The sequence below is a fragment of the Catharus ustulatus genome, chromosome 5, assembly GCF_009819885.2.
Source record: "Catharus ustulatus isolate bCatUst1 chromosome 5, bCatUst1.pri.v2, whole genome shotgun sequence".
NCBI classification, from domain to species: Eukaryota; Metazoa; Chordata; class Aves; order Passeriformes; family Turdidae; genus Catharus; species Catharus ustulatus.
The window spans coordinates 60168136-60191588 of NC_046225.1; the positions used below are offsets into that span (position 1 = coordinate 60168136).

The following is a 23453-nucleotide window of genomic DNA, read 5'->3' on the forward strand; positions in this document are numbered from 1 at the left end:
GTTTTGGTGGGTCCCACTTACGGATTTTTTAAAAACCCTTCTGATAAAAACAATCATGTCATTCATTAACAACAGAAAATTAAAATTATCGCAACAAAAATAAAAGGTAATCTACATGAAAAGTCTGGAAATGTACACTGAGCTCAGTCATTTTTTTTAACAATGGACTGAACAGATTTATTTGGTTTCCTGTCCACAAATTATCTGTGAAAGGGCATTGCTTTCTGGAATACATTTTTATTTCAATGTACTAATATTTAATGCAAACAAATTACAGCTTCTACTTTTGCTATAAATTGCAAGCATCTGGTACACTCTATTCTATAGCGGTAGAAATGAATGGAAGTAACCTGAAGCCTGTCAAAATCTGTGTTTGAGCTCTGCAGTTGAGTATGTTACAGATGGTTGGGTATTGCTGGTGGTTCTTCGTTGTGCATCCCAGATTTTGATAAGCATATTTCATTTAGTCAGTCAGGAAAACAGTTTTGTTCTTTTACCTAAGGCCACTCCATCAGAAGTCTTCAGTGCTATTTGGCTTTTGTATAAACAAAGGACAGTTTGAAAATGCAGTGCTGTTAGTTTTTAAAAACAAATCTTGTTTACTTGAGCATTCTCACTATTCAAGTACTTGTAGTTTTTATCTCTTTCATATGCTATGTGTCTTTAAGATCAGTCTCTCCTTTACTGTCTTTCAACAGCTACAAGCCACCTCAAATGTATCCTCGTAAACCTGATTTCTGACAGAGACTGAACAGTCAACACATACTAGGGATAAATACAGCAATTACACCTATTTTCAGCTGTATTGCTTTTCTACATTATTATTATTATTACTAAGCAGTTATTAAAAATAGAGCAACCTTCAGAGCTGCTCTGACTGTCAGCCTGGCGGAGTGAGGCCGTGCCTGGGTCGCACGTGGTGCTTTTGGCAGGGCTGTGTGCCAGGGCTGTGTGGCAGGGCTGTGTGACAAGGCTGTCCATGGTTCTTTTGGCAGGGCTGTGTGCCAGGGCTGTGTGCCAGGGCTGTGTGACAAGGCTGTCCATGGTTCTTTTGGCAGGGCTGTGGGGCAGGGCTGTCCATGGTTCTTTTGGCAGGGCTGTGTGACAGGGCTGTGTGACAGGGCTGTCCATGGTTCTTTTGGCAGGGCTGTGTGGCAGGGCTGTGTGACAGGACTGTCCATGGTTCTTTTGGCAGGGCTGTGTGACAGGGCTGTCCATGGTTCTTTTGGCAGGGCTGTGTGGCAGGGCTGTCCATGGTTCTTTTGGCAGGGCTGTGTGACAGGGCTGTGTGGCAGGGCTGTCCATGGTTCTTTTGGCAGGGCTGTGGGGCAGGGCTGTCCAGGGTGTGCTGTGGCACTGCCAGCACCAGAGCCCTCCCAGTGCAGGCTGTGCAGGACGCCCTGTGCCAGCAGCTCCAGCATGGACAGATGAACACACTCTGGTTTGTCCTTTCTTACTCTCTGCTTTTGTCCTGGAAGTTCCTGCTGTTGGTTTTTGGTCCTTCCACCGTAGGGCAACTTGGCTACTCAGAGATGCTGCAGGTATCACACAGGTGAGTGCAGAGGCAGAGAACACGCACTCATCTGTTCCACCAGATCCATGCTTTCCCCTGAGATGAAGGCAAAGCTGTCTGAGTGCGAGTCCTTGACTTGCGTGGGTCCTTCTGTTTCTGCCCAGGAGAGGGCAATCCAGCACCCAGACAGCAGCCAGATTATCCCGGCCCTGCTTTGGGTGTGCCAATGGGTATGTGGTGGTTAGTGCCTCGCCAGAGAGACACAAAGCGTGGCTCTGTGTCTGCTGGTGAGGTCTAATGGCACACCTCCAGCCAGATGGGAATCACAAGCCTGTGTCCTGGCTCTTCTCTGCTCTGGTGCCTTGTTTCATGTTCACGTGCAGCATCCAGGCAGGGTTAAGGTAAACCAGCGCAGTGTGCAGGTTTGGGAACTGGAAAACCAAGGATGTGTCCCAGTACTTCCTTTCTGGCCTCCGGGTGCTGGTGCAAGCCTCACCACTTTGGGGTGCAGCACGATTTGCACGTGCATACACATCCACATAAAGACAACTCTGCACACAGTCTCCTCATCTGTTGGTAGCCATGCATCTGCACAGACACAGGAATAGACTCATTTTCAGATTTGGGAAGAGTAGTCTCTTCCTTTTGTTTTCCTCCAACTCTTTTTTTGCCTCTGCTCACATCAAACTTGTTTTCCAGATTAAGGAATTTATGGACTTCCTTAAATCTTGAGTCAGATATTTGCCTTCGACCCCTGGGTCACTTTGGGTAGCAGCTTGATGCCAATGGTGCAGGGGGTTTGGAGCAGCCCAGGCAGAAGGGCTGGCTGCATGCCCCCTAACCCACGCCCCTAGAGCACACACAAAACTTAAAAGGCGGCAGATCCAAGTGGGAATCGAGATGACACTGTCAGGATCCCTGTAACTTTATGTTCCTTTGATTCTGCCTTCTGTTTTACCGTTCTGCACATCACACTAGTCTAGATGATAACAGGCAACTGGAAGAGCTGCCGGAGCCTGTAATTAGCAGGCTCCTACCCTGGGACTTGGTTCTTGCTGGTGGGCTGTAGGTGTGGGATAATCTGCCAGTTAATCAATGGGAATTATTAAAATATCACTGCATATTTTTGCTTTGTGCTAGACCCATACACAGAAGCTCTTATAAAGGGGTTGAGGGGAGTATCTGGGATTCCTACTCATGTAAGCAAATCCTACTGCTCCTTCCTTTCCTTCCACCTCAGCCAAAATAAAAATACTAATATAATTGCCATATTTAACTTCAGTGAAACTGTGAATTTTAGCTTAATCAAAAAGTCCTTAAAACAGAAATACCTTACAAGCTATGCAAAATTCCACCATTTTAATTACAGAAAGCAGTGTGTCCTTTCTTGGGCAAATATTCTATTTTGAATTTGCTTTGCAAAGAAGGTAAAATCTGTAACTCAGTAGATTTCTGGGTTTTTTATTTATTTTTTTTAAACATTTTGAAAAGTATGTTGTACTTCGGTTATAAATACTGTGTTTATTAATGCTGTAACTATTTTTTGTGGTCATTTTGGTTTTAGGTTTTAAGGTAGCCTTGTTGGGATCTTTTACAGTACAGGGTAGATGCAGGGAAGTTTTCTCATAGGTGTGAAAGTTATGTTAGAGGTTTTTCATGGGATCAACAAACCCTGGGAGAACACAGTCACTGCAGCACTACTGAGTCAAATATTGCACATTATTTATTAAACTCAGTACCTCCAGTAATGGCACTGGAGTGGCAGTGTAGTATTGCTGCATAGCTGGGGTGCTCTTGAAGAGAGAAGTGACATTCCTTGAGTATTATCTGTTGTCTCTGTTTAGTGACAGAAGCTGTGGGAAGTCTATAAAAACAGCTCAATACGTCACTTCTTATGGAAACTGTTATTCCATAAGAACATTCAGAAATAGTTTTGCTAAACAACTACCAGTAGGGGAAAGATAAATTATGATTCCGATCAGTGGTCAGTAGAATATAAAGCATGAAATTTCATATTTTATCCTGAAAAGAGAGGTCAGACTTTCCAGAACCAGCCAAATGCCAGTGAAAACTAGAATTTTTCAAATATGTATCAAAATATTCCTACATTCGGTCAGATTCGAATTAAATTTTTGACCGTGGGTAAAGCCATATCATGCTCAAATATTCTCGGGATTATTACAAAAATTTAGAAAAAGTAATGGCGCGTGCCTTGATTTCCCCATCTGTGAAATGGGCGATCCTGCAGCGCTCATGCAGAGCGCTCCGACTGAGAACAGTTGTGGCTGCAGCTCATTGTTATTCTCTTAATCATATTAGTTAACTAAATCTGTTCCTAGAGTGGTTCCATTTGCTTGAATGAATTTACATGAGAGATTAATTCAGCGCTGTTTATTGTTGTTTTTACATTTATTCGGTACTGTAAATAATGCCTGATACTTTACAGCTGTGTATGAGGACAGTCTGTGCTTCGAGGACTTTTTCGTACAGGTAATTTGAAGGCTCCCCTCCTAGACCTTGCACTTTCCCATTGAGCACATGAGCCCATTTTGTTTATGCTATATTTTGAGGACTTTTCGTTCACGTGGTGCCCGCTCCCAGCACTTTCCTGCAAGTATGATTCAACAGCTGAAGTTCATCGCTCACCTCCAAGGGGTGATCTCCTCCCCTCGCCCTGCCCTCCTCCCTCGGGACCCCCTTCCCCAATGCTGGACATTCACTGGCAACGCTCTCTAACCGCTGCTGGATTTGCGCCCAGCAACCATCCCAAAAACTGGGAGCAGTCTCCCATCTAGCTGCCGAAGCCCTTCGGCCGGACAGCGGCTCTGAAATGACCCCTTCGTGCCCGGCTGACCCCGCCGCAGGGCACTGCCGCTGCTGCTCCGGGGGTCCCGCTCTGCCAGCCGCCCCTTTGTGCGTTCCCGTTTGCCGGGAGGTCTCTGCGGCTGGCACCGGCTCTGCATTGTGCGGAGCGAGGCGTGCGGGGCTGTTTCTTTGTGCCGTGCCCCGGGCGCGGCCCCCCCGGCCCGGGCAGCGCTCCCCGGGCGGGCAGCGGAGCCGTCGGGCGCGGGGGAAGCGCGGGCTGCCCGCGGCGGGATGGCCGTGGCCTGTGTTTATGTATTTTGTAGTAATCACATTTCTGACATTACCCGCGGGGTGATTGGCTCAGGCAGCTTTTAAACCACCTATATGCTAACGAGCCCGCCGCGGCTCCGGCGGGGGCCTGCGGGGGGACAGCGAACCCCGACCCGCACCTCTGCCAGGCGGTGAGGGGGGGTGGCACTGCCGAACTAGTCGGCAGCGCGGACAGGAAATGACCCCTCCAGAAACTGCTGCTTTAAAACGGAGCGGCGGTGCCTGAAGCTATCCAGCCTCCCTCGCCGTGTCTGGAGCCTGAGCGCTCCCGCTCCCCCACCCCCCGCCCGTCTCCGCCGGAGCGGGCTCCCACAGCAGTCCCCAGCCAGTGCGCGCAGCCTGGATGTGTGTGTGTGTGTGCGCGCCGCTACTTTGTACTGTGAAGAACACACAGCCCATGTGCTCTGTATGGATGTTGATGATACTCTGTGTAGCTTGAATCTCTGCAAGCAGGCAAGATGTCCAGCACACCACATGACCCTTTCTATTCTTCTCCTTTTGGCCCATTTTATAGGAGACACACACCATACATGGTGCAACCAGAGTACCGAATATATGAAATGAACAAGAGGCTGCAGTCGCGGACGGAGGTAAGTCCCCCAGCCTTGTTTTCCTGTGCATGGACCGTGGTAGCTTTCAGCCCGAATTCCAGCTGAAGCGTCCCACTAGACAGTACAGTATATGCAGGCATGAACCCTAATTAATTTAGTAGTTTAATTGGGTAATCCCTCATTATGTTTCCACGCAGGGCAACTCTTCGAGGAGATACCAGCTTAGGCTGAAATCATGAAATTACAGTACAGCACTTCAGGATTGATTATAACGCTGCTCTCAGGAAATTTCTTTGCCTTAGTGTGTTGTTTGCTCAGGATCTGTCCTGCTGGCATTTGCAGCTATAATACTGCAAAGTATTGCTTCGGCTTTTGCACAAAATTAATTCTGGAATGTTGCAGGTTTAGGGGGAGAGACGAACATTTCTTTGGTTTTGTTCTGTAAACTCATTAAAATGAAAAATGGATGATAACTGAAAAGAGGAGCGGAGTTTTAAAAACTTATTCCATGGCTACTCTTAAAGAACACATGTTTGGGACAACCGACAAGAGAAATTTATGTTTACCTTTAGAATGCTGTTGCTTTTAGCAAGAGAGATGGTCAGTTCACTACTTTATCATATAGCTGTCAAAAGTACCCAGTAATGTAAACTACATTCACTGTTGGTTATGCTTTGTAAAATGTGCTCGTGGTTTGTACACCCTGGCTTCGAAATCCAGACCAGCCACTGCAAAGAACATACTGAATGGGAGGGGGAAATGCTTTTGTCACTTAAAAAAAAGAAAAAAAGAAATAGTGGGGGCTGCATATTGTTATTTACGTGGTTAAGTAAAGCACACTTTTCAAGTCTGCTGGAGTGAAAGTGAATCAGGCTGCATTTCTGTCCATGTGTCTGTGTTTGTGCAGCAAACATTCTTGGTGCTGCAATTTTTCATAGTAGTTTATTGGTGGTGCCCTGAAAAGACTTTTTTAAAGTATGAATCTTTTATAGTAAATGGCTTAATATAGTGGCAAATATCTGCTGGGTTTGTGACATGCAGCACGGTGAAGGATGTCAGGTTGATCTGTTTGTTGTATTGTGATTCTTTAAGATAACAGGAGGTTATCATAAAATAAACCACACATGCCTGAATTGTCAGCTAAGCCATGGAGAATCTGTGACGTTTAATGTATATGATACAGCTAACGAGATGTGACCTGCTTTCTGATTGGGTACCGCCACGGGGTAACTGCTTTCCTATCGCTGCTACCACTGCCAGGCTTAAAACCTTGCTGGGGAGGAATTGGTAATACACTTTGTGCTGGCTAAAAACTCCAAGCAGCTCTTTGCTCCCCAAATCATGGCAAGTGTTTGTCAGTTTTGCCCCAAGTTGTTGGCTGCAGAGCGTTGCTGCTGTTTAGAAAGAGGGGTTTTGTGGGGTTTGTTTGCTACTGCTTGTTTGTTAGTGTCTTGCATTCCTGTACATGTTCATGTCATAATTTATAGACTTTTTCAAGTGAGAAGAGCAAATATGTATCACTGAGTAATTGCTTCAGGGCTTTATATACAACTGGTTCTAAAAGCTGTAAGTGGCTTTTACATATTATTTCAGTGGTACTTTTAATACTTGACCAGATCCTGATTGTAGCTCCTTTACAGATGTTACACTAGAAAAGTTTTTGAGGGACTTGTGAAACAACTTTCCCCTCCTTCCTTGCTGAGGTGCAGCACCTTTAATTGCAATCTTTGCTGCGCCAATTCAGATGGATTGTTGTGGGCAAAGAGCAATAACCCACTCTTTCTTGCTAGGAGTGCCTTGCTAGGTTTCAGCAGCATTTTACTTTGACAGACTGTATTTAGTTAATGAAGGCCTTATGCTCCAGCATTTCTTTTATTTGCTCAGGATAAAAATTCTTTTGCTTTGTGACTGTTCAGTGTTTACATTCTGGTTCTCTGTTTTTTTAGTTTATGAGCTCTGTGCTGTTAGCATCGTTGTTCATTGAAATGTGTTTCCTAGCTAACTTCAGTTCATCTCATTCATCTTCCAAATAAAACATCTTCATAATAAACAAACAAAAAATATTAAACTAGTTTCCTGGGACACTAGAGTGGCTAGGTGTGGACAGTCTGTAAAGAATTATGCTGGCTTCTTGGGCAGGTCAGAAGTGGAAGTTTCAAATTAATTTTCTGCACTTTCAAGCATGTTTGGGATTGGTAGGTGAAGGCTTCTGGAGCATATATAACTAGCTCTAAATTTTTTTGAATCCAGATCCCTGTATGTCATGGAAGGAATGTGCTTGTGCTCTGGGTGATACAGGCTTGCTACATGAGCGTTTCTCTTCAGGCAGCCTTTGGAATAATGTAGGCACTGGTCTCTGAAGGAGGCTGCTTGTGCTCTGCGAACCCCAGGGGGTAGGTGAGCACAGGCAAAGCAGCTTAAGGCAAAAGGAATTACAAAGAAACTCTCCAAAAGACTGGGGGTAGCAAGCTGGCAGATTCCACATGGACCCAACTTGTGCAGAGAGACAGTGGCAAATGAGGATGCCTTAAAAAATGGGAAACTACAGCCCTTATCCCAAATACATCCATGGAAAGCCTTTGGGGTTTTTCAGGTTTCATAAAAAAATAAAAATGTTCTTAATAACCCTGTAGATCCAGATTGTCTACTGTCTATTGCAGAGGTGGAAGTTCCAAGGCAGAGCAAAACATACATAATTTAATAAAGTTATACAGAGGATGGATGGAGAGCCTGTGGAAGGAGTATTTGTATGTCATGTCTGTTTTCTCCTCTCCCTTCCTGTTGTAGTTCTCCAAAGCTTGCAGGTAGGTGAGAAATTATTTGGAAAAAAAAAAGAAAAAAAGAAAAAAACAATGAGCCGGTAGAAACACCAGTGGGGAATCCACCAGTAAATGCCATTCGTACTCCTGGTCTCACAGCATCATGGTTGAAGGAGGTGGAAGTGTCCTCAAAATGCCTCAAGGCTTGGGGACCCTTCCTGAGAAATCCACTGCTTCCACTCCAGTTTCTGTCAGCTTTGGGTGGAGGGGAATAACAGTCAGTGTGAAGGATGTGCTCAGTGTATTAAGCAGACAAAGTACAGAGTGATAAAGAAAGGTCATTTAGATGCAGCATAGCTATCTTTGTTGTTCTTGTTTTCTTTAGGAAAAAATGGAAGTCATGAAAGTAAAGAATTAGCAGCTTTAACCTGTGCTAGATGTGCAAACTTCTGCTCTCCAAACTTCTTGTAACTTTATGGGCACCTCAGACAGAGCCTACAACTGCCTTTTTAAATTCAGGGTCAGTCTTAGGCGAAGAATTCCAATCACACCCAGGCAGGGGGTGGTTTTATGATGTAAGTACTGGCAGAAGTCCACCACCTAGCTAGTTCTTATGTGATCTAAAGTAAATTAGGGAGTCTGAGTTACTAAACAGTGTACAGGAAAACCTTACCTTCATTAAACGTTGTTCAAAGAAATCTAATGTGGTAATACTTTTTTCTAAATTAATACATGCTTTCTTCATAATACTTGTGGAGCATCCAGTGCCATTTCGTAATGCATCAACAATCTCTATTTAAAGAAGTAAAATGAATATTTAAATGTTTAATAATCTCTGGCAGATATAAAGATAAATCTTGCTTACTTCTCTCATAGTTGATTAACTTCTGGTTAAACAAAATGCAGCTGTTTCCTTGCTCTGTGTGTGGTTTTTCAGAATTTCATTCCCATTCACTCATACTCAGTTTATCTTAGTATTTTTTATATCTGTATTAGTTTAACATTTCAAGAAAGGAATCCTGTTGTGGCATAATCAGCAGTTTCTGAAGTTCTAGGTAGCAATACACAACATAGGTAGATGTCTCTGTTTTTCATAAAACTTGATGTTTAAAAAGGCACCTCTTTTCCTCTTTGATGTTGTAAATCCTTTTCTGTTCTAATTTTTAATCATTTGAAATTGCTTACACGTAAAAGAAAAAAAGGTGATTATATCTTTATATAATTATTCAGTAACATGACAGTGTGCTGTGAATACATCACTTGAAGTTGCTGACAGTTTAAAGTTTGAGGCGTTGCTTTATTGTCAGTAATCAAAGAAATGTATCAAGCCTTTCACTTGTTTATTTAGTACCCTGTATTGTTAGAACTTTTGTGTATCACAATACATTAAATTCACCTGTAGCTCTCTCTGTCACTACAAGAGATTATGCTTTACATCACCGTTGGATGCAAAACACAGCTTCCCCTCTGGCTAAGAGAGCAGTGTTTTAAGGGTGACTAGAGACCTTGATTAGTAGCATATTTATTTTAAAGACAATCAGCTTAATCAAATGATATCAAACTCCTATTAAACTGTATAGTGAATTTCGCAAAGATTTTGTGATGGGAAAATATATAAAGAAAATTAAAAGGAAAATAAAGGAGGGTGTTATGGTTATTTAAAAGCTGCTAAATGAACTGGAAGCTTACACAGATATTCATACGCAACCAAATATTTAAAGCAAATCAAAGCAAAACAAATTTTCTGCAGTTTAATGGAAGTCTCTTATTTTTCTTCCTCACATTGCTATCTGATGAAATAATCTTCTTCTTCCTGATGCATTTTTAATAGATTAGTCATAAAAATCTATGTTGTGACATCACATTTGTTCGCCTAGCAACTTAGTATGGCAAACAGATCTCTCATATTGTGTACATAAGTCTGAGTTTGTCCAATGAGTTTGTTTTGTTGAGGGGAAAACACATAAACTTCTGTCTCAAAGTAATTTTGAGGAAATATTATTTCACCCACAAATACACTAATACTAAGCAATTCTAGGAACATGAATTAAGTATTTTGAGAGTATTTATGAACCATGCTTTGCTGAAACTGAAAGGTCAGTGTTAAAAGAAAACCCTTGAATGCCTTTAGGCAGACACTGACTTCAGAATGGATTCAAGGCTCTTTTTACCGATTTTCTTTTATTTCAAAGATGTTTTTTATCCATTAAAAATTTAGTTGCAGCTGCTTTCAATTAAAATTGTTACAAACTAACAATTCTTATGAGGCCAGGGGAGAAAAAAAAGACTCCACTTCCTTTACATGTTGATCCTTAGCTTACGATCCGGGATATCTTGCTGCTCCTGCCCGCCCTTCCCCCAAAAAAAGTCATATAATAGAGTGGAAACTGCATGAATGCTGCATTTGGGGGTAGGGGCTGGTGAGGGTGGAGAAAGAGTCCCTGCAAAAGTGCAAGAATGGGTCTTGCCTGCAATTATTCTGATGCTTACTAGATCATTTTCTATAAAGAAACCTTTTCAACTCTTCTTTTTTTTCTTTACTCTTTAAGCCATAAATCCACTTAGAAAAACCCTTAAACTTTGTCTTTCCCTGATGTAAACAAGATTTACTATGCAGATCCAGTCTCAAAAATAGAAGCTGTTGGTTAGTGAGAAAGAAGAAAATAGAGATCATAACAAGGAACCAGTCCTGCACTCTTATTTTAGCTGGAGTTTTGCCTGCAGTAAGATTGCAAGATCAGATAAGAAAGAAAATAATTTGGGTTTGGTATATGCACTTTGTTTAAAAAGGGGTAAGATTACTAAACTCTTTGCAGTATTTTTTAGCTAGACTTCTTACTTCAAATGGTATTTTTTTGCATCTCTTTGCCAGAAGTTGCATATCTACTATAAACACACTTTTCAGCCATGCCGATACTTTGTTCAGTTGTTTCCTCCACAAGAAGAGCCTTCTTTCTTGCAGTGTTCTGTGGAAACAGGTCAGGATAGAGCCCCACTTTTGCCAGGTGCTCTTTTCCAGAAGTTGTTGCCGGGCTGCTTGATGCTTTAGAGGCGTGATCGTGGCAGGAACAAGGTTGCCCCAAACAGGGTGATGATTATTCTCCCAAAAAGACTGTGGCAGGGCAGGACCTGTTGGCCAGTTCTCAATTGTCTCATTTATTAGAGAAAATTAGTAGTGAAAGAAGCATCCCCGAACCCCTGGCTAAAATCTTCTTCCCTATGCCTGCATCTCTCTTTCCCTTGGTATGGTCTTTCTGTGTTTGGTTATTGTCAGGATTTCAGAGAGAAAGCACTTTCTGATCAGAATACTGTTTCTATCACATTGTGGTTTACAGTCCTGCCCTAGTAAGCTAAAACATGTAAATTATTGATCTAGGCTGAATAGTCCACTTGGTACTTCTGAGGTAACAGGGAATCAACTAGACCTCAGTGAGGGAACAGCTCTAGTACTTTCATGCCTTAAAAGGTGAGTGAAAAAACAACTGCTCTGGAAAAATGAGACCTTTCAGAACTAAACATGAAATTGGACTTGGTGTGTTTCTAAACCTATCACCTCTTCAGGATTCGAGATTGGTTGGTACTAAAGAGTCTTTGCAAAGACCGTGATTTCATGGCAACAGGCTGTCCTCTCCATGAGACTTAGGTTGTTTTGGCATCACCTTGGTGTTTCTGCAGTATTGTCAAGGAGGCATGCCCATGTTGAAGCTTCTGGCCAGGTTCTCAGCATACAGACTTGAATTACAGACTCATAGAATGGTTTGGGTTGAAGCATGAGACTTGAGCATAGCAGACTACTTCTTTACAAAGAGCTCTGATAACTACAACCAAATAAAAGTGTCGCACTAGAACTTCTCCCTGAGGTCTTTCTGGTGTCAATACTCACATTCAGGTGCTTGTCCAGAGCAGAATGGCAAATTCAGAACTAATTCAGTAAAGCCCGTAGCTTTACGTAGGTTTCTAAATGTGCTTAGATCTACTGCTCATTCAACTGCAAAGCAAATAGTTTGCATCCTTTGGAGCACCTAATGCATTGGAACATTGCTGTAGATCTGTCATAGATGATCTGCAGTACCTGTTGATATCCATCTTCCCTGATTCTAAGCTTGCCAAGCCCAGTTAGCTGAGCAGGAGCATCATTTGTATGTGTGTTAAAAAGGGGAGGGGGAAATCTTATCTCAGTATAGTTTTGACGTCAGATTACTCACATAAATCTAGATCCCATGCATTTTACCCAAGTGCTAGCTGCAGACTAGAACATCCAGAAGAATTGCCTGGCTGAATGACCTTATCTGTTGCATTCAAAGGACAAATAAACATTATGTGTGTATAAAAGTGGTCGTATTTGGAACCCCCTGATTAAAGCGGACTCAAAAACAGATTGAATAATTGATTCACTTTGCTTATTCTTGAAAAACTAAATACCTGGAAAAAAACCAACTGACCATAATTGAGTATTAATATGTGCAGTCTTACATTACATGTGCAGTGGACTATTTTTACTTTCCTTTTGGACTTTGAAACATTTGTTTTTTTCATAGCTACATTTTTATTAGGTTATTTTCTAAAGTAGTAAATTGAGAAAATTATGACTTTAAGCACATTGTGCATTTGAAGTATTTTATGTACCTTATTGTGATTTTTGTTCCAGTTGTGTAGTTTTACCTCAGCCATTAGCAGAAGATTTTATCAGACAAATAGCTGCCATCTGTCCTAGAGCAGGTTACAATGAGATTTCTGAGATACTAATGACTACATTATACAAAAAGAAATATTCTAAATCTTTAAATACAATAGTTATGTGAAGAGAGGAAAATGCTTAGAAAACAGGAAAGTAAATAGAGTGAAACTTTTTCATTTTATTTCTACCTATGCTGAAGCACCTTCAGCATACTTTATCCTGCAGTCAGCAGCACCAGCATTTCTAACCATCTTCTGTGCACTAGACATGCTCCAGGGTGAGGTGGTGCAACCTCCTCAGCCTCTGGGTTTGCAACCAGGACAGCCTTTAATAAGTCAAAAAAGGGATGACGAAGTGCCTCACACCTAGAATACTGTGTTTTATTCCTGCAGTTTACAAAAGTCTCGTGCATGGGTCATTTGGCCGTGGAGAAAGGCCTAAGGTGTCTTTTTTACTCGCCCACGTTTTGACAGAAACTTGCCTTTTCAGATTGTCACTCACCATCTTCCATAATTCTTTTAGCCGGTTTAAGTACCAAAAATGTTACCATGTTACACTATTTTGCATCACAAAGATGTGAAAAGAAAATAACTGCTATATAATAGTTCCTTTAGAGAGGAATGAAAATAATTCTTGTTCAGCGTGTTGGCAGAGGGACCTCCTTCCTTTTGGCACTTGTTTCTCCATCTTTTTTCCCCCATACCAAGATGTTGAAAACATTCACAGAATATGGATTTGAGATGTGTTTGCAATTGTAACTTTTGCTGTAGTGGATGAAGGCAATACAATGGCTCTATCGCTTCCACCTAGACTAAATCACTGGAGTATCAGTTAACCCTTATGGTAATTGGGTGATAATGTTGTTGATGTGATTTGAAGTATCATTTTAAGCAATTAGAAGTTCAGATATAATGTGATGCAATTATGCATTGTATAGTGCATCTATCCATTTTACACAGCAAAAATTACCATATGTTTTTGGGAAGCTTGGCGTTTTACACTGACTGGGGTTCTGCTTGTATTTATGAACAGCATGCCTGTAAACTGTGGTAATAACTCTTTGAAGGCCACACCTATGCACACTGCTGATTATGTTAAATAGCATAGGCCCATTTTAATGAATGTGTTGGCATGAATAATGGGACATGAAAAGCCAACACACTGGGTAAATGTTCATTACCTGAGTGCAACAAATACTACATGAAAAATTTCCGTGACAATTCACTTGAGTTTAACAGTGAATTTGCTTTGGCTATGTTCGTGCTCTTTATGCTTTTCTGTGAATGTTTGATCAATGGAGTTTTATTCTTACAAATAATTGCAGAATGCAAATTTCAATTTATTAACCATTACTGAAAGAATTTGCTCATTTTATATGGGCTAAGCTGAGAGGCAGTGTTTCCTGTTTTGAGCTTACGTCCCAGATAGAACCATGATACTTAGAAATTACATATGCCAGAGAAGAATCTCTGATTGCTTTGCAGTGAGAACTGACTGGTGTATGAATGTAAAGCAAATTAATAACAATGGCTGGTTGCAATGGGAAAATTACAAGTCAGTAAATATGATGTATGTGCATAATTTTTTTCATGGAACGGAATGCTGCTTAGTGTGCAGTTACATTAGAAAAATGGTAAAAATTTTCTAAGCTTCCTGGCATTTGAAGCTCTAGCTCCATCTGTGCTCATCCAGTCAAGGATGCAAAACAGTGACACACAATATATGACCAACTACAATATATAGTCTTAGCGAATATTACATGCTTACAGCACACTGCTTGTTACAAAAGGCGAGCAAAAATATGTTATAAATTTGAATATTTAGTGCATTCAAATAAATTATTAGTGATTCCTAGAAACCCTTGGTAGAACAAAGTGAAATTCATAAAATTTTTTATTTGATATGAATTATTAGTTCAGTACTTCCTAACACTGGCAGGGTTAATAATGCAAAGTACAGTAGTTTCACGAATACAAGCCGCACGGATTATAAGCCGCAACCCCGGTGCCTCGACAATGTTGCTGTCTTTGTCAATAGATAAGCCGCACCCCGAATATTAGCCGCACTTTCGTTCGTCGCGAGAATCCGTGCGCAGCTTTCACAAACTGGCCAATTAGTAACAGGATCGCGGCATAGCGGGCTTTACTGGCTCGGGGCGGGGCCAGGAAGGCTCGGCCCGCTCATGGTTGCCGACGGGGCCGGCTGGGTGGTGCTGCAGCCGCCGCCGGGCTCACTGGCCCCCCTCTCCCGTCAGCACCGCCCCGCCGCTGCGTTTACGTACTCGCCCTGCCGGCGGGCCAGGCACTGCCGCCGCTGCCAGGCTCGCCGGCCGCCCCCTCCCATCTGCACCGCCGCCGCGTTTCCTCGCCCTGGCCGGCACTGCAGGCCCACGCACCGCCGGGCTCCCCCACGCTGCTGGCCCCGATTCTGCTGGGCTTCCCCCGCTGCCAGGCAGCCCCACCCGCCGGCCTTCCTGCTTCTGCCATGCTCCCCTGCACTGCTAGCCCCAGTTCTCCCCGGCTCCCGCGCCCTGCTGGCCCGGGCTCTGCCGCCCCCCTGCCCCGCCCTGCTGGCTCAGGCTCTGCCGCCCGCCCCCCACACTGCTGGCCCCGCCTCTGCCAGGCTTTCCCACCTCAGCCGGGGCCGGCCGGGCTCCAGCTTGGCTTGGGGCTGCCGCGGGCTCTCACTTCCGTGTTGGCAGCTTTTAGAATTTTGTTAATGTATTAGCCGCCCCGGAATATTGGCCGCACTTCCGGGTTTCCACCAAAATTTTGGTCAAATTGGTGCGACTTGTATTCGTGAAATTACTGTAAAAAGATTGGCCTAGATGCCAGCGCACCAAGTACTTCTCTTCCCTGACGGTGCTTTAAGATTATTTAAGGCCAATATAAAAAACATCCCTAGGCAGCCGAGTTGCACCTTGACTGATAGTTGCATCCAAAGGCCTGCACTTCTAAACACTCAGTGTAGCACAGACCTCCTCTACAGAGCAGTGTTAGCACTGGTATGTAACCTGAAGCCACAACCTGCGTGTCTAGACTGACAAGAATCCTACCACTTGAGCCACTGTGACACCTTGTGGCTTGTGAAGCAACACAAGCGTCTTTTAGAAAACTAACAGGTAAAAGCCAGAGGTTAATGGGTATTGACAAATGTCCTTTCATACAAATACCAATAGAAATGTCTTTGCTGGGTTACTATACTGTGTTTCCAAGATACAGTTAAATTAGGTGTTAGTGGGCTCATTTCTGTTTGTGCCTTTATAGCATGTATTTTACTGCTAAGTGGCATAAGCTGAGGCATCATTTTGCTAAGTCTGACCTACTGCTATTATCTCCATGGCTTTGGTGTTTGCTTATCAGTCAAAACCAGTCAAAACACTGGTTTTGGATGCAGTACAGAGTAAATATTTTATTTCTTTGAGACCACTAATTTGGTTAACCAGAAGAATGCTTGAAGGGTGAAGAGTACTTTTTGATACTGAGTATGTTTTAAATGGTAGCTAAACAGTAGCTTCAACTAAATTATAGTTAGCATTTGGCAATGAGCATGTTACTCCATACAGCCCTGAATCTGAGGTTAGATAGATTGGTCTTTCAGCTGTGGATAGTTCATTAACTACAATGAAATTGTATTTTGCTGAGAAATTACCATTAAACTTAAAATCAGGCCAGGAATGCATGGAGCTTAGAAAGAGCCCTGCATCTATAAATGTTCAGGACCTCATGGTACCATACTAGTGTCCTGTCACAAGTGATTGTCACTTGTTCCTCTTCAAACAAGCATGTCCATGTTTTCTTCCATGATGATCCTGAACATGAGGGGAGTTGCCTGTAAACTCATGCATTATGTCCCATAACAATTTTCTTGGCTCTGATGTTTTAAAAAACTAGGCAAAACTGGGCTGAAATAGTTGCCTTCTGTTGCCAAACAGGGTCTGCATCCCTCTATTGTCCCTTATCTTCAGGTGTGTCCACAGTGCTATCACTTAAACATAACAAATAGACAAGCATGTCTAAACTTTTGTTGAACTTGATGGTGTGGGGAGAGACAGCAGCCCAGGACTCAGGGTGTGCAATCTGCCTTATTTCATGCATGGGTATATTGATCCTTTGCTGAGCTTTATGCTTGTAAAATTAGGTGGTTACTGATGCTCACTTCCTTGTCTTCACGATGTGCACCTTTACTGTAAGGTTCTTGGGGTTGAGACCACTTCTCTTTTTGTACAGTGCTAGAACAGTGGAGTTCTGGTCTGTATCTGCAGCATGCCTTTATTATTGTGCTGTGTATTGTAACTAAGGGCTAAATGCTGGTAGTAGTATTTAAAATACTTTCCAACCCAAATCTATATACACTATTGTCATTTTGATGTCATAAATCAGTTTATGCACTAAAAAGAATTGTCTGAATAGAAAGTACAATAATAGTGTAAGTTCTTGGAAGATGACTGTTTAATGTTATTAACACTTTTTGTTACTTCTCAAGTAATTCAGCACACCCATGCAAATCTACTGGTTTTGCCAAACAACTGCAAATATATTTAAAGCAGCATTCTGCTGCTTGATTTGTACATCTGATATTGTTATTAAATCTATTGCTTTTCAAGTGTGATTCTTCAGTAGTTTCATGTCAATCAAAGAAGCTCATTCTAAGCCCATGTTTTCTTTATATAGTGGAAAAGACATCTTAAATTCTACAGGACAAGCATATTCTTTTTGATGGGAACTGGTGCTGTGGAATATGTATCTTATATCATGATGACTTGGGGAGGGAATATTGTAAAGTCTGGTAATAAATTAAGTTCTTGTAATAAGTAGAGATGAATCAGGGAGGTTGTTCTAGGGAAGAAAGGCAACACTTATTTTTTCTTTTATTGTTTGCACTCTACTGATTTAATTAGCCAGTGAGAACAGACCCACTTTGAATATTAAAAAGACAAAATCAACTTCCCCCTCCCCCGTCCCCACATCTGTTGCCTTTTGGAGACACTTACAGTACCAAAGCTACCCAGAGTCTAATGGATTTTGCTTTTTAACAGACGTTACCTGTATTTTCTCACAAATAAATGAAGTAGTTGTAAGTATTTTATTCTGGGTCGGAGGAAAAGGTGCAGCTTAAAATGTCATTTTGAAAGAAACTGGGCTACCTTAAGCAAAACCAATACATTTTTGGTTTTATACAAATGAAGTCAGTCTTGATACATTTCTGAATGGTGATCTAATAGAAATATCTTAATGGTTACCATATTATAGAAACTTAAATCATTCCTGGGACTGCTTGAAGTTGGAAAGAGTGAAGTCCTGTGTGGGGTTATGTATTGGTCAGGAGCAGGAGAGCATAAATTGATAAAACTACTGAAGTGATCTCTGTTCTGTTTGATTATGCTACTGCCTTCTGCAGCGTCAATTAGATGGACTGAATTTCAGTAAGGCAGCAAAGCAGCTTGCTGCACCTCTGCTGGGTTAGACCCACCATTGTACAGAGCTCCTGCCTTCTTTCTGATCACAGTCTGGAGTATGAATATTAATGCCTTATCCAGATTGCAGTGTTGCAGGACCAAGGGATCCTTGTCAGTGGATCCTGCTCTGTATCCATGCTATTTTGGCACCTTACATCACCCATGGACCCCAGAATCCCCTTAGCTTTGTTTAATGCCACATTTAAAGGCAGCATCAAAGAAGGGTTAAATTTTTAAGTTGCATTTTTTCTTGCCATTTTTATATGCATATACTAGCTACTTTATTAAAATATTTTTCCTGTTGAGAGGAAAAAACTCTCCCAATTTTGCAAAAGGTGGCTTTTCAGAAACACAATTACCTGCATAATTTTCAAGATTATTATTAGGAAGTATATGAAACTATTAGGACCATGGGAACTTGGATAAACCCGCCTGGTGTGCAAATTTTGTTACCAGAATAACTGCACTGAGGTTGAGAACACTGTGTGTGATTATAAGAGTCAACTGAGAAACATAAATTGAGAGCTCAGCCCAGCAGTCTTTCCCTTCCTTGGAGATTGATGGCACACGGATGCACAATTGCAAATAACATAATTTGTAGGCCAGTGGTGCTGTTGTGATAAAAAAAAATAATCTTTTTCTCTATCAGAAGCATCCTAGGTTTGCTTCAGTTTGATCTTGTAACTGCAGCTCCTCATCCCAAGCAAAGATTTCTTTTTTAAGTCAACAAAATGAGCATTTGGTCCTTTATATGAAGATGCTAAAACAAGGCACAGAAACTGGAAAAGCAAAAACTTGGTTTTGTGGAACCTACCTATTCTAATGGATTTACCAAAAGGACTGGAAATATTCTGCTTTTCCATGTTGTCCATAGTTGGCTCTGCAATGAAACTGCATGTTCAGGGACTTGTATTGTGTTTGCACTTACAATATCACAAAATGCAAAAGATATAATAGAAAGCATGGTTAAGAGCAAGCAGCACTCATTATTAAGGAGTACTGTGTAGCAAAACAAGTAGTAGAAACTGAGTGGAGTTTTTTTTGATCAGAAATTTAGCTGGATAGAAATGTATGGCTCATAAATTAGCAGAATAGTAGGTAGATCTGGCAGGCAGAATGAAGTACATAATTTAGCTGAGCTTATCGACACTCTTTGAAAGTGGACTACAAAGCCTATGTTATTGGCTGTATTAATAAAAACAAATTTTGCAAGATTTGTCATTGGGGTTATTGTAATACTGATCAAAACCAAATCCTGGACATCCATAGTTATTTTTCAGTGTTTTTCTCCAGCAGCTGCTAGCTTCTACTGCTTTATCAGGAAGGGGAAAGATGATAAAATGAAATTCATAGCCTTTTAGTGTCTGCTCTGCTCAGCCTGCAACTGGCAGCATTTGGGGTTTGTGGCTGCTGACCTGGCAGACTTACAGCATTTTTATGACGTCAACTGCACACATCATGGATCTGTACAAGCTAAATATGAGCTTCAGTCTCCCCCCTACCCCCGCCACCCCCATTTATTTTCATTTGGGAGACTAAGGACTTCTCCCAGTAAAAATAAGAGAGGGGAGAGCTGAGCTGCTCACTGCACTTGCAAACTTGTGTGTGGCAGTGTGACCTGAGTTACTGGGCCCAGGAGCTTGTTTTTGTAGACATGGTTTCTGTATAGCGCTTTATTTGCTTGGTATGGTAAATGGCAACTTGCTGGTTTAGTAAGTGAAAAATGGATGCAGCTAGCAAATCTGAGCTCTGCTGAAATAAATAGCAGCTTCTTCATTAGCTCCAATATCACCAGCACTATATAAAATATGAATTCTTTACTTCGCTGTTTGTATGAACCTTTGAGTTCTTTTGCTAAGAAAATGAGATTGAAATAATTATATCTACAAGTTTTTATATATCTTGAGAAAATGCTACTGTCTGTTTCACACTCAGTTGTATTTAAAACCTGTGGGTGCATTTCAGGCCATAAAATAAGTTTACAAAATAACAGCCGCTTGCATTCACAGTTGTACTTAATGATTTATTTATTTCTAGGAATTGCATTTGAAATTCCCAGACATCTAAAGCTTTTTCAGCACCAAACTGACCACTGATCTTAAAAAATCATCTACATCAGCACCAACTCAATCACTGACAACGGCTGGAGGAAATGAAACATCTGGGATCTATTAAGATTTTTATTTATGTTTTTAAATATTGAAGTGTGCGTGGCTGCTTGACTTTTAAGCTTTGAGCATGAATCCATTAAAGAAAGCTCTCACAACACAAACAGTTGCAAGGAGAAGTGATTTGGGCTGGAAAGCTGGGACCCCACCATGTAATTGCAGAGGAATTGCTGGGAAGGTGATGACCATGGTGAATGTGGGTTTGTCTCTTTATTGTGGTGACAGAAAGACTTAACCAAGTTCTTCCCAAAGATAAGACTCTTCAATATTCTCGAGGTTTCTTGCAGAAAATGCTTCACCCTTGCATTTATCTCCCTTCTATAGGCTATGCCTTCAAAGTGCAACCTTGCTGCATCCTCAGTGGTAGGTGATGGCATGGAGTTTTGTTGCTGTCAAATGCGCCCCTGCCCACACCCTCATCAAGGGACAATGATGTGTTTGGTTACTAGCTTGCCTTTGTGCTGGGAAGGAGGCTCTTAGGCCAGGGGCTCAGGCTGTTTCTGCTAAATCTGCTCCACTCTGCTGTGCTCCTCTGGAGTCCTGGGGTGCAGGATGGGGGGTTGCAGCTTCTGAGATGCTCTGTCCCCATAGTACCCAGCAGATTTTAAATATATAGTTAAAGACTGACTATGTACAACAGGCAGCGCAGCTACTGGGATTTTTCAGAGGCCAGTAAAGGAAAGGCCTGGGTGGGAGTGCAGCCAGGTTTTCCACAGGACAGCCCTGCACCTCGAAGGCAGCACCTCCACCTGGGTGAGGAACGTTGTGTTGGGGCCAAAACATCTGGGCCTGCAGACTCTTGATGCTTTCTAAATCCAATCTCTGCCTTGCTCCTCCTTCAGCCAATACATTTGATTCCTGAGCTAGGGAATGGTGTGGGCTGCTCTCATTAATGGGGCACTGGCAGAGGGCAGCCTGCAGCTTGGCAGGCTCTGGGGGCTGCACCACAGCCTGCAGTGCTCCAGCACAGCTGGCACCTCCAGCACAGCTGGCACCTCCAGCACAGCTGGCACATCCAGCACAGCTGCAGGCAGGGCTCCAGCCAGCCACCAGGAATTAGCTGTATCCCACTCACTGGGGCCAGTCACTAGGAGGGGCAGACCTTGTAATCTGGGTTAATGAACCTGGACCATCACAGACATTTTAGAGGAATACTGCAAGCCCTATTTATAGGGGCTGCTGGAAAGAGAAGTGCAGTACCAGGTAGTGATCCCTTAGCTGAGGCCAAGCCTCTTCCATCCTGCAGAAACACTCCTCTGAAATATATTTGGGATTTTGTCTGTGGCTTGCTGATTTCATTGAAGATTCTGAAAATAGCATCTGGAAAGAAATAACTGGAAACCATGTCGCTTTAGGGAGGGGGAAGGAAAAAGGATGCATTATTTCAGAGACCAGGTGCATTCAAGGTATGCTTCCCTTAGTGAGTTTCACCAGAATTGTCCATCCTTTACTTTATTTTGGATTCAGGGAAATGGAAGAATAATACAGTAAATAGGGTTAGCTTTAGGAAGGGATAGGATTTCAGAAGTGACAGTGCAGCTAATATACTAGTCTGAGTGACCATGAACAGGCAAATGTTTAAATACCATTTTTATAGACATTGCTAACCCAAGGGGAACAGTAATAGCAAAAGGGTTTCCTGGTGTAGCATATAGTGTCTTTAAAAGGACATTTTGAAATTTCTTGTGACCTGACATGGAAGTTCAAGATCAGATAATAACCTGTAGCAAAGATGACATAGTTTAGTTATTTTACCTTGATGAGTTATATTTAAAACTTGCTTAGGATGTATCTCAAAAACTATACTGAAGTAGTATAGTTCATGGAAAGCTAATCTATTATTTATCAACAAATGTTAACTAGGTTGCACAGATTTGAATACCCTTCAGGATTTCCCTTTGGGTCTTGTCACAAGTACACATAAAAATGTTAGATACATCAGCAGAAAAACTTAAAGAAAAATGAAATTTGTTGAAGTTTTACACAGAACCTACATTGCTGGGAACTGCAATGAATACAGATGATTCCATTAATGATTATCATTCAAAATACCGGTGCTGTGGATTTTTCCTTTTAAGTGACATTGTAAGAGAGATTTATTGTTTTACAAGTTTAAATTGGCATTTCTCATTCATTTAGAGAGATGTACTATGTTGTAATACCTAGCAACTTAAACTTATAGTATGAATGAAAAAGCACATTTACAAAATCTTGGAGCTAGATCATAGTGTGGCAGCTCTGTGAAAGATTGCCTGCTCAATGATTAGTTGCAGCACTCTTACTAAATGTGTTTCAATTCAGATTTTGTCACTGAGAAATCAAGAAATAGGTGGCTTATTAAAGGTGACCACATCCTTTTATGCAAATTTAATGCACTTGGCAGGTTTATCATGATAAATACTCAGGATGAGATGGTTCATGATGTATCTCTAATCTCTTCTGTGAAGATGTTCATGTCTTGCAGGAAGTAGCCCCTTGAGAGTTCAGATCTTTAGAAGTGTGTGATAGATGGTGATGTCTGCAGAGTCTCATAGACTTGCTTTGAAGTAATTCCAAATGGTGCCTTACTGTTCAGGTTTTGCAAGTTCTCTTGCTTCATCTCTCCTCTGGTGCCCTCCTCTCTCCTCCATCAGGCTGAGTCCCCAAGTTGTTCCACATACTCAGAGGAACATGCACATCTTATAGAGTACATTACAACTCTCTCCCCAGCCCTCTCATATTTTTGCCTGTAAAGTTGTTCTTCCATTAGACATCTTGCATATTTTAAGTGAAGTGATTCACAACAGAAAAACAATCAAACAGAACAAATGTCTTAGAAAACTCTATCTATCATTTATACACTGTGTTTAGTTTTTGAGTAACTCTTTTGAGTAAAGAGCCAGCATCAGTGCCACTGTAGTATAACTATGCTATGTTGTGATAATTATAATCAATTACCAATATTAATTAGGCCAACTTCTCTTTAGATTAGTAACAAGAAATGGTTAAATTTTAATGCTGCTGCAGGGGATCTGAAGGAACTCACATAATCAAAAAAGCACTGCAAAGCATTAAATGTAAACCTTATTCTATTGGAATACAGCTAATGAAATAGATATAAAAGCATCAAAAATACATTAAAAATACATCTGAACAATGGTACATTTTCAGAGCTTAATATTTTCACTTTTCATTACTTGGTCTTGGTTGAT

General features: G+C 41.7%; 1 protein-coding gene across 9 annotated transcripts in view; it reads left to right on the top strand.

Moving 5' to 3' along the window:
• The first annotated feature begins 4738 nt into the window (after nucleotides 1-4738).
• The window catches only part of LDB2 (LIM domain binding 2), a 217263-nt gene continuing 198548 nt past the window's right edge, over nucleotides 4739-23453 (top strand). For 3 of the 9 annotated variants that reach the window (XM_033060836.2, XM_033060842.1, XM_033060843.2), the window contains exon 1: nucleotides 4742-5238. In XM_033060836.2, the coding sequence (XP_032916727.1) occupies nucleotides 5107-5238 (132 nt within the window). In that variant the 5' untranslated portion in view covers nucleotides 4742-5106. Of the gene's footprint in view, nucleotides 5239-23453 lie in introns of all 9 variants that reach the window. The other 6 variants (XM_033060839.2, XM_042779289.1, XM_033060832.2 and 3 more) reach the window with 4 other exon arrangements.